We start from the raw sequence: 15,000 nt of genomic DNA, 5'->3' as shown, positions 1-15,000 counted from the left end.
TTCTACATGTAGACTTGCATATAAACTCTGTGCTACTGAACTCGTCCAACATTCCAACGACATGACGATATGTCAGCCCAAAACAAGAGAAATTCAGCTTCGAGTGAAATGTCCTCTAGCTCGAACTGTTGATACGATCTCAGTATTTTCACCACCAAAAGGTTAAACCGATACTTTCCTACAAAACGCCAAAATGGCCGTCTCAGAACGTTTGACGCTTGATTGACAGACGAATCTCACTGACAGCAAAAATGCAAAACCAAACAAGAGTGCAAAAGGCGTTTTTCAAAAAAAAAAAAAAAAAAAAAAAAAAAAAAAAAACAATTCTTCAAAATTACCACAGATTTGGCCCAAGACGCGTCACGTGATGTCATCAAAACACATTCACCCAATTGCATCGAACACGAGGGCTGCTAAAAAGGTCTCACCTACCAACAAACATCACTGTGAAAGCCCGCGCAAAACAATTTCGTGCCAAGTCGAGCAGTTTTCTGCAAAAAGGTACAAAAAAAAACCGCTAATTTTTAAAAAAGCCGCAACAAAATAAACAAATCTTGGCCGCAACAATCTAAAAAAAATAAAATGAATAAAACTCTGAAATCCTATATGGACATCCTATATGGTACAATCATACCAGTTTACACACTGACAATAAAATGCCAACGACTGCACTGAAAACATGACATTTGATTTTTGGCAGCCATTGCATGTTGTTGTTCATGGAAATGCAATTGTAAAGATATATTTTGCAATTTGACTTGAATTTGAAATCAGTCTTAAATTATGCACACACACACACACACACACACACACACACACACACACAATATGCTTCTACGCTGCTCAGTTCATATCAGAGATGAAAATTAAAAGCTAATAATGCTTCCAACACTGGAATAGCTGTATCTCTCAGGCTTACACACACACACACACACACACACACACACACACACACAGCTTTGAGAGGTGAGCCTGAACACATCCATTTTGACAGCTACTGGCAAGCAGTAACGAGAAAGACGCAACTGCAGGAAGCTCCTCCCACCATGGAGGTACTTGTGTGTTTGCGAAATGTGTGTGTATGAGAAAACATGTCCAGCCCCATGTGTTTCCCATCTGTCCTGCCATGCCTAATCATCCCTGTCTACATTCAACTGTCTGTTTCTCTCTGTGAAGCAGGATCATGGAGACCACTGGACAGCTCGTTGTCACAACTACACCAGTAATACGTGCCTTGCAGTGCCTTGCGACCCCCCCCCCAATCGGTGCACCCTTTTTTTCCCCCATTAAAATCGCCACTGAAATGAATCGTCTCTAAAATGTAGCAAAGACAATGGAATCTATCCCATTTGCGAATCACTTTATTAATAATAAATCATCGTTAAATGGTTTAATCAAACGAACAACAACGTGTCTTACAAATGCAGCGGAAGGAAATGAAATACATCACACTTTAGATGAGTTCAGCACCAGATGCGTACCATCTATTACTCGAAGGCTATTTGAATTCATTTAAGCAAGAATGAAATCACACTGTCTTCTTCTAATGACTTTAACATAGCGCCATACGAGGCCTCATTATATACAAATGTCATTAAGGCTGTGGAGGTGCTGCTGAAAACCCCTGCGGTCCCCATTTACCATGTCCCAGTCTGACTCCGATTAAACTCATCAAATGTTAAATAGATGATTACCATATTTTAAGCCTGATATGACAAAACGATTCAACAGAGAGAACAGTGATTAAAACCCACACACATACACTGCTCCGCGATTTCACTTCGTTTTCATCGTGCTGATTCAAAAATCAGTTCAAGTGCTGTTTATTCGGAATTTTCTTCGTGCAAACTTTGTGCCGTACAACTGCGCAGGTAAAAGACCCGCTCTCCGTTTTTGTGAGGAATTCTACGGTCATGCGTGTGCAGCTGTGCTGCTGCTCTCCGGGGACGGTGGTCAAAGAAAAATCCACTTTAAATTCAAATTGCTTCATGACATTCCCTTTTGTTATTTCGCCCACCGTGGAGAATAGGAGGGTGCGGAAATGGGAAAGGAACCGAGTGAAATTTAGGGTGAAATCTCTCTTGAAGCTCTACAAAGCCGAGGATAGAGTAGGGACCCATCTATTTGACAAACAATTACTCTTGCGTAAGGATGGGGATGGGGGGGATACCATCCCAGACGCCCTGAAAATAGTCTCCACACGATTTCTATTTCTACAGCTATGAATGACACACCATTTCCCCCAGGTGATAACGAATGTACATCTCACGCTCTCAAGCACTGTATCATGTTTGGGTTCCAATTATTTGTAATCTGATTTTGACTTGATGTCCAGGAAGATTTATGGGTCATTTTAAAAGAAGACAAGTCCGAGATAGGCGGGTTTTTTTGCTTAAATGCTGAGATTCAACCAAATGAGGTGCTGTTTTATCCATTTTCTTGCCTTTTCAATCTTTATAACGGTAATGGTTTTCTCCCTTTACTCCAACAGTGAAGCGAAAGGACATACTATATCTAAATGCTATCACTTTACAAATATATTTGGAAAAGCCACATATGTGGCGGCTGTGGATCAGGTGGTAGAGCGGGTCGTCCACTAATCGTAGGGTTGGTGGTTCGATTCCCGGCTCACGTGACTCCACATGCCGAAGTGTCCTTGGGCAAGACGCTGAACCCCAAGTTGCTCCCGATGGCAAGTTAGCACCTTGCATGGCAGCTCTGCTACCGTTGGTGTGTGAGTGTGTGTGTGTGAGTGTGTGTGTGAATGAGACACGGTGTAAAGCGCTTTGGAACCGCTAAGGTTAAAAAAGCGCTATATAAGTGCAGACTATTTACCGTTAGTACAATACACGGTACGGCAACATACAGTAGTGTCTTAAGTATGGAGCGCGAATACATTCAACTCAGCAGTAGAATGTAGAGCAGGGGGAATGTGATGATATAATATCGATATTGTATAAATATACAATCTGAGTTATACAAATTCTGTTATATACGGAACAGAAATGAAATGAAACATTTCAACTGAAAAGGTAAATAGTACAACGTGGACTAGCTGTCAGTTTTTCATTTACAGTCCAAAAACCAGATTAAAAATAAATAAGTTTGTTAAAACCTCCCTATTGACTATTTTTTTTGCAAAAGGAAACCTTTCATTTAATAGGTTCATGTAGTTTTCCTTTGCAAAACAAAAGTCAATAGGGAGGTTTTAACAAACTTATTTATTCAAAAAAAGCTTCTCAAACTTCGAAAAAAGCACTTCAATTCTGTGGCAACAAACAAGAAATAAACATGTGATCCGGCTACTGGTGTGACCCTTTAACTTTTACTAGGCTCATTAATTATCTTGATGCCAGATAATGCCATATAACTCTAGTGATAGCCCACTTTATCGAGTGATAAAGTGTGTGAGTGTGTGTGTGTGTGGGTGGAGGGTCATTACTGTTGCAAAATGTATGTGGATGGATTTACTCAGAATAAGAATACATACATAAATGAAATCCAAACATGTTTTGGGTGAAGTATCTTCTTCATTCTTTTTCTTGAAACATGAAATGTAGAAAATAAGGTGCAACTGCAAAACGTAGGGCCTGTTTCAATTCATGAATGCACAAACTGCAGTCCCATAGCATGACAGCATGTTTGACCATTTAACAGAATACTCAAAATACATAAACTATAAAAATATATCAAATTAAAGTTAACCTATCTCAGATAGTGTAATCAAACATTAGTGTTAATCAAAATTTGACAGCCCTCCGATGAGCCCTTTCACCACGTCATGTGATTGCAGAAAACTTGCAAACAGCACTTCCTGGTCATGTGACATGGCATTTTTTTTATTTTTTTTTATGTCATGTCAAAGTTATAGCCCCCTTTTTCCAGATTCATAGGAGAATAGGAGTTTTGTATTATTGTTTATCAAAAACCTGGAGATAATTAACTGTTGCCATATGGCCACACCATGCAGTTAAAGGGTTAATACACAATTACTTTAGCTGTGCTGCTTTTTAGTTTAGTTAATGAGGTGCCCAGGAAAAGAATACATTGGACTGGGCAAGCACACTGAAGCTTTCACTTGCCCAGTGGGATAGCTAATGAATTTATGATTTGTACACTCCTGAACTATAAAACAACCAATAAGAACTGAATCCATTTATCATTTTCTTTCACATTTAAAGCAGCATACATTCTCTTAGTTACACTGTTGTGCAGTTTCCTGAGAAAATTGGCTGGTTACAGGCATCTGCAAGTAAAATCCCAGCATGCATCAGTGATGTTCTTACAAGAAAAAAAAAAAAAAAAGCATATTACTTAATATGGTCAAACTAAATGCAGATATTTCTCTGTAATGTCATTTTTTTAAAAATTAATATCCGGATATCTATTTTTTTCTTTTCTCCTGACACACTAACGCAGTGGCCATTGTATAAGTATGTAAGACAAAAGGTGTATATAAATATAGGCTATCTATGACTTTTTCACAGTAGTGTATATATAGTGCATTGTGGAAATGTGTTCAGTTATGTGGATACGGTGATTTTACCGCATTCGTCTTGCGCAAGTAAAATGATTTGTAGGGGCATTTGGAGGAAGATACATGAACCCTCTTTAAATCTGCTAGTTTTTATGCTTCATCCATTGCATTCCCTTGCACACTTTTTTCTTTTTTTGCTTTCCAAAGCAAAATCAACCACACAGTATGCCACTGCAGTTTAAGACGAGGATCCTGAATCCCGGTTGGAACACAGCAGGCCGTGTTTTTTTAAATTATTTATTTAGTGAAAGGAATTAAAATTTATAGTTTGAAATTCTACTATTACCTATAAACTCTAGCTGGTTAATGTTGGATAAGTGTTGCATTGGTGTTGTCTTTGAGCTGTGAATATGTCTGTAGTGTTATGGTAGTCTTGAAGAACAGCATGCAAGTAAGAATTTCGTTGCAGTTTGTGTGCATATGATAATGAAGAGCTTTGACTTTGCCAGCTTGTTGTATTCACTGAGCATTGAAAGAACACTGAATTATAAGCCTAGCATGACTCAAGCAATGGTTCTATTGAAAACGACTCATTTGAATCCACGCTGAATGTATATTTTATACTGTATTTATAAGAGATATATGTTAACATGTGAATAAGAATAATCCATGACTAGGAGGTATAGAATGAGGACAGCCGTTGCCAGTTCATTCAAAGTGTTCACAGATTTCATGAAATCTACTGGGAGCTAAATTGATTTCCATTGTAACACAGACCAAGGTGCGGTTAGATTAGTGATACTGTGATATGACACACTGGGGACAGTGACCAGAGACCAGGACAATGGGCGAGATGAGGGCTCTAGGTTATCTGCAGCCTCACACTGGGGATAGATGATAAATCTCATTCCAATTCTAAAACATGCCATCCATAAAGACAATACTCTTTACCAGTCAACCCACAAAACAAAAACAAACAAACAAACAAACAAACAAACAAACAAACAAAACAGACAACAACTCCTTACCAAATGAAACATATTACCATTTTTATATAATGGTGGACTTGGACTTAACCGACTCACCACTTCCTGAAGGTTTAGGTTCTTCGTCTTGCCATAGCAGAGATCCAGCAGGGTGGTGGGCTGCTTGCTCAGTTTCGACCTAGTCAGTATCCAGGGCATGGCGAGATCCTCCAGGGAAGTCACCTATAAAAACAACAAGAGCAGATGAGCTTCCATCAGTGACCCTCGGCTACTGTCCAACCTTCACTCTTTAGGGCCCTTCCTACACTTGGACATCAAAGGCGCTGGATTATTGGGACAATACCTAAAGATTAAAGCTTCTTTACCTTCAATATAAAAGGTGAACTTCAAAGGACATCGGAAATATTTTTCTGCAGCGCAGAACCAGGAATATCAAAGCAGTTGCACCTTCAGAGGCTGTGCTGATCGAGCGGAATATGAAAAATAGACTTATGCATTCTAACTTCAATGCCAAAAGTGGCAGTAATAAAACTGTATGTGATCCTTTCTATACAGAATGTGCACCAGTGTTTTGTAACTGGCTTGTGTTGAAGTGAAAGTTTGTGCTCTTTGCCTGTGAAATAAAGGAAAACTAGGGTGAGATGGAAATAAGTGAGTTTTTTTTTTTTTAATACTTTGTGAAACGAAGTAGAGAGAAAAAGAGAGACGGGGGGGAAAAAATTGATGAAGCTGAAAGTCTGACAATATTCCTTTGGGGAATATTTTTACTCTGCATCCTTCCGTCCAGATCCATATCTTCTGCTAAAGCCGGCTTTACACTGTACCGTTTACCGCCTGATTTTGTGCGCTGTGATCCATTCGCAACCAAAGACAGTCCACGACTAAGTTCTCACAGTTTTTTGATTAAAATCTGAGAGTAAGACACTCTAAAAGCTAGCATTAGGACGACGGCATAGGATTATGCAAGACTCATGGGACAGCTACAAATATGGTAGTGACAAATGTGAAATGTAAACGAAACATGCTAATGGGCAGAAATATCTTTATTACCCCAAGCTCACGATGAAAAATGTTTCTGTTTATACAAGCTGATTTCCTGCACAAGCTCAGATCGCGCCGATTGATGACATAAACATAATTTTCCTTAATCGCAGGTCTATCGTTAAAGGATCTTTATCGTATAATCTGATACTGGGAACACACCTTATCTCAGAGTCGGTTATACAATTTGGCAGAAATGCTATTTGGATCTTCTTGTACAGCGTTGACGAAGAATAATTGTAAAAGAGTTGAAAACTGGATTCAAACAAGTCTATGTTTACACTCAATTAGAAAAGGCAGACTTTAAACAGATTTCCATTGCTGTCTACTATAAAGATTTTCAATAATCTTCCTCCACACAAAAGTTTTATCTTTATTGCTTAATACTCATTTCAGCTAATACCATATTCTTATTTACCACCTCCCTCTCATTTCCAGAGCCTGAACTGGCCCAGGACTATATACATTATATATGTGATTTCCTGTCATCGGAGCTTATTCTGATTTAACGACACTGCTTTAGGCTGTGGAGGAAAAGGAATGTGAAGGAAATGTTCTCTAGCTGGTGCTCACATAACGAGCAGAAAATTAGTCTGGAGAAGCAGAGTGTACATTGATGATGCTCGGGGGTAGTACATACTTTCTAGCACACCAGAGTTAAATAATCTCACGGCAAGAGAAAGAAAAAAAAAAAACTAAGCTTAGACAGGAAGATCAGCCTGAGAGCACAGACAGCAGCTGTGCCATTGATCTGAGAGCTGCTGGCATGAAATATGGACACCTGTGGAACTAAGAAGCATACTGTATGTAGGATTGTTTACTTTAAGTACTGCGAGAGCATTTACACGTATTCATATGGCAGCACAGTTTAGCTTAAAACTAGTACCTTCTGCAGTACAATTAAGAACACTCATCAGAGACGGAATGGAGGAAATGAATGACTTCTTTCTATAGTACATGTTCACAATTTCATGTGATTTGACATTCCCCTCATTAGTCATCGTATTCTTCACTAGCTAGCAGGCAAATCTACCAAAAACCAAAGAGATATGATTGATTGACCCTTCACTATATAGTGCACACGATCCATTTGCATTATCATTAGCATGAACCATCATCCACCAAAACACTAACATTACCCTGATCAGTTGAAGTGGCTCTACTCGCCTCATGTCCCCATTACAAATTATATTTTTGGACTGCCAAGCTACACACACACACCCAACCACACATGCAAGTACACGGTGTTGCCAACAGTGAGGTAAAATTGAATCACACAACAGACTAGAGCTCATTACCTAACGTATCACAGACCAGATTTGGACCCAGCAAATTATTTCAGAGTATCAGAGTATCAAAGTGTACTGTATCTGAACCGATAAACATGTAACAAACAGGGTGTAGTTCAATGTCTCCTGTTTTCTAAACATGAACTTTCATGGCTTCTGGGGGTTCGAATCCCACCTCCGCGCTATGTGCACAGAGTTTGCATGTTCTCGCTGTTCTTTGGGGGTTTCCTGCTAAAATTGGTAACATAAATTACCATGACAAAACAGAACTACTTTGAACTGGTGTCTTATTTATGGCAATACTAAGAGGTAATGCTTAAGCATGAAAAGGGAACCGTTGTCACCATTTAGTCATGTTAGTTGCTTAATCAGACTTGAATACCCTTGATGGTGAAATGTTTCAAACTCGGACCAAACTGGGTAGCCTTCACTACCCACGTGCATCAACAAGCCATGGGTACCCATGACCCTCTTGCCGGTTCACTGGTTGTTCTTCCTTGGATCACTTTTGTTAGGTAGTAACCACTGCATACCAGGAACACCCCATAAGACCTGCCGTTTTGGAGATGCTCCGATCTCGTCGTCTTGCCATCACAATTTGGCCCTTATTAAAGTCGCTCAGATCTTTACGCTTACCCATTTTTCCTGCTTCCAACACATCAACTTCTAGAACTGACTGCTCACTTCCTGCCTAATATATCCCACCCCTTGACGGGTGCCGTTATAACGAGATATTCAAATGTTATTCACGTCACCCGTCAGTGATTTTACTGTTATGGCTCATTGGTGTATGTAATAATTGCAGATTTTGCATCATCATCGAATCACGCACGTAATGATGGCTACAAAATGTGATTTATATGTTCATTGCTCTTAAATGGAAAACTGTTTTCTAGCTGTCTTTGCAGTTTGCCGTTTATTTGAAGTGCAAACAAGGCAAGTGTAAATTCCCAGAGGAAGCTAATCAGTGTCTGGATGCTAAGCTCACAACAAGGTTGGATTTTGAGGTAAACAACATTTCCTCTACTCCTCACAGCTTATCTCTCAGGAGCAGAGCTCTGCATAGCAGGAATACTTTAAGGCAAACTGTACACACTCTGTTCCTGTCAGTAAATACGCAGCCCACAGACTTTAGCTCTTCTGTGAAGATCATTTCTCCAGGCTGCAATTACCATTCGCAATCAATGGCACAGTGTTCGATCACAAACAAGCCTCTGTGAAGACTCCATAGAATAAAGAATACATCTATGTGCCTACATGTTTATTTAAAGGATTTATTTATAGGTGTGTTCATCTTTCTCATTTAATTACCGTGAAGCTGTTCTCTAGTGTTTAAGTCCAAGAAACTAGAAAAAAAATAAAAATAAATAAATAAAATCTCGATACCTCTATTCACTTTTTTTTTTTTTTTTAAAAAAACAAAAGACAAAACAGGATCTATGAATACACACGATATGCAAATAGTAAACTAGCTCACATTTGTCACAGATTTTCACAAGATTGAGGCTCAATATGCTTTGTCCTATTATAAGTAACGTAACACTAGCCAAAATTTAGCATAATAACCAATACTGTGTTTATAGCAAACATTAGCTTAGTTGGTTAATTAGCATATCGCACTGATTAAGCAACGAAAACAGTACCTTGTCCTCCTCATATAATTAGCATGTTGGATAACGACGACGTTCAGTTCACAAAATCACAAACTGAGCTCACGTGTTATACCCCCTGGATAATTTATGATTAAGTAAGTTTAATAAAAATGAAAAAACCCTGTTGGAACAACTCTGTTGAAACTCTTACGCCAAACTAAAAACCATCCAAGAGGAATGAAATATTTTAAAACCGTGTTTTCAGTGCAGGCAGACATGGGTTACTTGGACATGCAGCATAGTTTAATCCGAAGTGGCGCATGTTCCTTACATTTGCCATGGTCGCAATTTAGGACTACTCATGACAATTAGCCTAGAGTCCCCTCCAAAATTCCCCTCCAGATTAATCATGAAGAACTTTATCATGCAGCAAGACAATGATTCAAAACACACTATCAACTCAACAAAGGACTTTATCAGGATGGAAAAAGTGGAAGGTTCTAGACTGGCCACCAGATTTCACCCCAGTTGAGCAGCATTTCACCTCCTGAACAGGAGACGGACAGGAGAAACCCCCCGAAACAAACAAAAACTGGAAGAGGCTGTGTTAAAGCCTAAAAAGGCATCACAAAAGAAGGAACCGACGATTTGGTGACGTCAATGTGTCGCAGACTCGATGCAGTTATTGCAAGTAAGGGATATGCAACCAAATATTAAGTGTTATATAATTTCATTTACGTCAAGACTTTTTCTCTGTTCCTATACTTTTGCTCGCCTAAAAATGGGGTTTTCTGATACAAAAGGTTCTGTGTTTTATGTTGTTTAACACATCTTCATGCAAATACCAGGAAATAAAAGCCGAAACTCTCGTCTCATACGGCGTCCATCTACAGATCTCAAACTCAATGTCTTTGGTGTATAGAACAAACAAATGAATTGGCCTTACTGTTCCAATAGTTTCAGAGGGGACTGTATTTTTACAATATATTATGCTACAATATAATATTATTAGAAAAATACAATATATATTAAATCAGTCAGTATTTTCTATCCCCGGATTTTTTGGGGCCTACAGGAAAGTGCTTGATTTCAAGGGTTTGGTCTAGATGCTATAGAATCTAGCTACGGATATATCTCCTAAACTTACTTTACTAAATGGTTCAATACAGGCAAGAGTATGTTATTAAACAGCTTTCTCCAATCCATCCCAAAGGTAACCGTTTCTAGTTTGTTCATTATTCCAGCCTCCCGTCAAACACCACTGACGACAGGTCCAGCAGTCGTGCCTCAGTGCAGAGACAAAGAGAACATAATGAAGTTCCTCTCCAGGTGGGCTCAGCCTCATAGCATGGGCAGTGAAGCGTAATTGAAATGAAGGCTAGTCGTTCCCCTGCGCTCATGCGGTCATGCCAAGTGCACCATCTGCTGCATTCCTCCGATACAGGTACACAAACCAGGACAGCGCCCTTTTAATGGCCTCAAGTCACATCTTTCCAGACACTGGAACGACCGTCAAACATTCAATCAGCCTCCAGAGGGACAGCAGCGCCACTGCCACCTTTGAGGCCATCTGACAGCCGGCACGAGCAGGGCACTGTATTAGCATAAAAGTTGTCAGAAAGCGATCAAAGAAACGTGTTAAAAATAAAGGCATGGGGTCGGAAACACACAACTGCTCAGTCTGTTAGCAGAGGTATTCAGCAGGGTTATCAGCTTATCAGTATCAGGTTATCTGCTCAGGGAACCCCTGATTGTACAGCGATCAGCTTATTGATAATATGAGGGCAGAAATATGAATCTGTTAGACCGAGTCATACCTCACAACTATTGAATTCTCTGATTAGAAGTGTCGCTCAATTCTCTATAAGAGCAGCACCTGCATGTTTAATCACAGGTTTATATTAATGCAGTCGTTATAATGCGTAAATGTTTCTATAGCAACAGCTAATTCACAGGGACAATTACGGTGGATGCTCCACATGATTAAGAAACAAATAATAAACAGATTAACTATAAACCACGATTTCTTTAGGGAGACGTTTATATAAATTCATGGAAGGTGTCTCCAGTGCCAGTACTTCTTTTTTTGTGTTCCACGACAGGGGCTGTTTATAGCTGCTACAGACAGATAGAACAAGAGGACACAAAACAACAGATAGAATGACTGACAGAATGCTTGAAATATCTATCTATCCATCCATCAATCCATGCAGCCATCCAAATATTAAAATAGAGATATGCATAATTATAGACCAAGAGACAAACAGACAGGTAGATAAACAGAGAGATTGATAGAATAACAGACAGATAGACACAGTACATAGAACAACTGACAGACAGACATTACTTCTGATCATTAATTCACCACAACACTAGCCTTTTTAAGCCCTGCAAGTCCATCCATCCATTTTCTGTACCACTCATCCTACACAGGGTTGCACAGAGCCTGGAGCCTATCCCAGAAGACTTTGGGCACAAGGCAGGACACCCTCGACGGGGTGTCAACCCATCGCAGGGCAGGTTTGCACACACCCATTCACACTCTATGGACAATTTGGAAATGCCAATCAGCCTACAATGCATGTCTTTGGACTGGGGGAGGAAACCGGAGTACCCGGAGGAAACCCCGGTGAGAAAATGCACGCTCCACGCACACAGAGTGGAGGCAGGATTTAAACCCTCAACCCTGGAGGTGTAAAATGGAAAAACAAAATATGCAGAAAAAAAAATGTAATGGTTTCCTGCTCAAACCAGCATGATCATTATCTTGACTTTGACAAGCTTTGTTTTTTCGTAAAGCCATGTTGCACAATTGGACGACTGATATTACAAGCAGTTCTGAAAAGAAAAAAAGAAAAAAAAGTAGCACAGCCTAGTCTTTGTCATGGTGTGTATGTGGCGAAGGCTACCCACCCTGCTGCTCTGAGGGAGGGAAGGAGGCACAGGAAGATGAGTGACCTCTCAAGCTACGAAGCAAATTGGGTTTGATATACGCCCCTGACATTCCCTAAACTAATAACCAGCCCTGGACTGCCCAGTAATTACAGTGATCCATGTGTCAGCTACGGCCCTGGAACAGCCGCACTGACTCTCTTGTGCTCGGCTCATTCGCAACCTCTCTCGCTCTCTCTCACTCACATAAGGGCTTCTGCAGATGCTCGGTGCCAGCAATCCATCCAGATGGCCTGCGCCCACTGGGGTCAGCGCCTTATCACAAGAACGCATTTCTACATCACAGTCTTTCTGTGGCTGTCTAGGTGTACACATCCATCTTTCAAGCTATCTTCATACCTCACCTAAGAGCACCCAGCGCTTAATTACGTTTCATGGCCTTCTTTTCATAGCAACAGGGTTCTCTTAGGATTTGTACAAAGCAACAGATTCTCGGCTCTAATTAAGACTGACAAAGGCAGCTCTGCAGCTGCAGTTCAATACACCACTGAACAGACTGAATCACAAGCTCGATAGGCTATGCTCAGTATGTCTTGCTTCCTCTCCATCAGATTTCAAGCAGCACCAATGAGCTTATTTGAGACAGCAAAGCATCAGTCCTGGGATCACATACTGTGCAATATGACCTCTGATATCATCCTGCAGCCGTCAATAACGAGCATCACACCAAGGCTTTTAAACACCCCTCCTAGATATAATTCATATCATCCTTCTTAATACACATCAGCAGCAGCTCTGCGTAGGCAGGGTGCACGTCTAACAAGGTGGAACGCTAATATGATGATATCCAGATGCAGAGCAGATGAGAATCCCAGTCGCGGCCCTCGCACCAAATATGGCCTCAGACACGGCTGTATGAAACACATCCTCCCTCGGTTCCTCAAGGCCAGGCCGACAAACTGCTCTTGTTAAGGAGCTTACTTAGGATGACATTTCTCTCATCTGATAAGAGAGTAAAAAAAAATGGCCTGCTGTTCTAATGCTTGGCATGAATCAAAGGAAATAAAAGAAGAAGAAAAACAAAAACAGCTCCCTAAAGCGCAATGTTATTTCTTTTTAAAGTGAATAAACGTAAATATAGAGTAAAAGAAACAGCAGAGATTTTGAAAATAATGCTTTTTCAGAATAATATATATTATAATTACTCTCTGAATGCTCCACCCTTCAGAGCAAGAAGCCAGACTTTTGGACTTTTCTGCATTTTCTCCCCAGTTTGGTCACCCACCAGCCAGCTCTCCTTTATCACACAGCAACTACCAAATGGGGAGGGTGAAGTCCAACACGTGCTTCCTCAGAGACACATGAAAGCAGCCAATGGTTTCTTTTCAAACTGCTACTCATGCTGCATCACAGGGCAGCGTAACACACTCGAAGGAAAGTGCTATCCACATACATGAGCTCATAGAAGCCCGTGATTGGCTAGTGTCGTCGCTGAGATTGACAGAGTATTCCCATCGCTCCCACCTGGAGATCACGGCCAATTTTGCTCCCTCGGCTTCTGGCCACGGATGGGAAAACGTCTTTCTGTTTGGTCACTCGAGAGCTTTCCAGAAGCAACAACAAGATAGCCTATGTAGCATTTTTTTAAAAAATTGATGGACTAAGCAACAAAAACTTCCAGTTTCATTTAGGAGCCGAATTTGAAGTAAATGCTTGTCATCACTAGTTTTAAAATGACCCTATAAAGAGCTGCTCTGTGTGGTCTCCCTTCCAAGAATACAGAGTAAGGTTTATCACGTCCAAATGCTCTGTAGCATTTTGTGTTGTTTGTTTTTTAACAGACTAGACACCACAGTACCGCTTTCTTGTTTTCTCCTGGCTCAGGGCGACGCCCAGTTTCAATACTCTTTTTAACATGCTCTTGCCATTTGCCCTTGGGGAGTCCCATGGGCAAGTTCTTATTTTAAAATCTTCCCCTGAGCTGTGATAAGGGCATGCTGAAAAGAGTATTGAAATGAAGGATGTGGTTGACAAATTAATAGGTCAAATCAAATCATTGTGTGAAGCAAAGGTAACCGTTACCAGGAACAAATGAGTCTTTTATACGCCATGTCTGCTCACATTCAGTGAAATGGCTTTTCCTCTGGGAGAATTGTATTTGTGTTTGGTCTGATCGCTGCTTTATGTTAAGCAAAAAAAAGAGCATAGTTCTCAGCTGGTTGCCATAGTAAAATTGTAAATGCTACCTCTAATCTGTAGATGTTAGCAAGCAAGTAAACACAGGTCATGTGCACCAAATATTAAATGTGACGAGTGAAGGGATTAGGGCTAATAAAGTTAATTGTGTAGCTCACAAAAGCCATTCAAATGTTTTACATTAATATAAATGTATTAATATTTCTATTGCTTAGAATGTGTTGTAGGAACAAACAGTGATGTATTCAAGACTGCAAGGCCACTGTGCACGTGAGTGCTTGAAATTTATGTTCAGCCAATTCCGCTTTTTTTTCTTCGCATGCTTTAATTCTCGAAGTCACCTTTTCTCTATAATACTTTGACCCAGTTCTTTAGTTATTTATGAATTGGGCATAGCTACAATGCTTAGAAATCAATTTACAGAACATATCCAGTTTATATATTATGCATATAAAGGCTTTTTTTTTTTTAAAAAACACAATGTTTATAGGATTCTTGCCGAAAAGCATTCTGGTTTTTAGTTTGGT

At 40.1% G+C, this 15,000-nt stretch overlaps 1 protein-coding gene across 5 annotated transcripts in view; it reads right to left on the bottom strand.

The window, feature by feature from the left end:
- The window catches only part of LOC108256036 (uncharacterized), an 82,826-nt gene that overhangs the window by 40,122 nt on the left and 27,704 nt on the right, over positions 1-15,000 (bottom strand). For all 5 annotated transcript variants that reach the window (XM_017452514.3, XM_053674555.1, XM_017452515.3 and 2 more), the window contains one exon: positions 5,563-5,685. In XM_017452514.3, the coding sequence (XP_017308003.1) occupies positions 5,563-5,685 (123 nt within the window). The remainder of the gene's footprint in view (positions 1-5,562; positions 5,686-15,000) is intronic.

Source organism: Ictalurus punctatus, chromosome 22 (genome assembly GCF_001660625.3).
Source record: "Ictalurus punctatus breed USDA103 chromosome 22, Coco_2.0, whole genome shotgun sequence".
In the NCBI taxonomy this organism is placed as follows: domain Eukaryota; kingdom Metazoa; phylum Chordata; class Actinopteri; order Siluriformes; family Ictaluridae; genus Ictalurus; species Ictalurus punctatus.
This window is presented reverse-complemented; position numbering and strand designations above follow the sequence as displayed.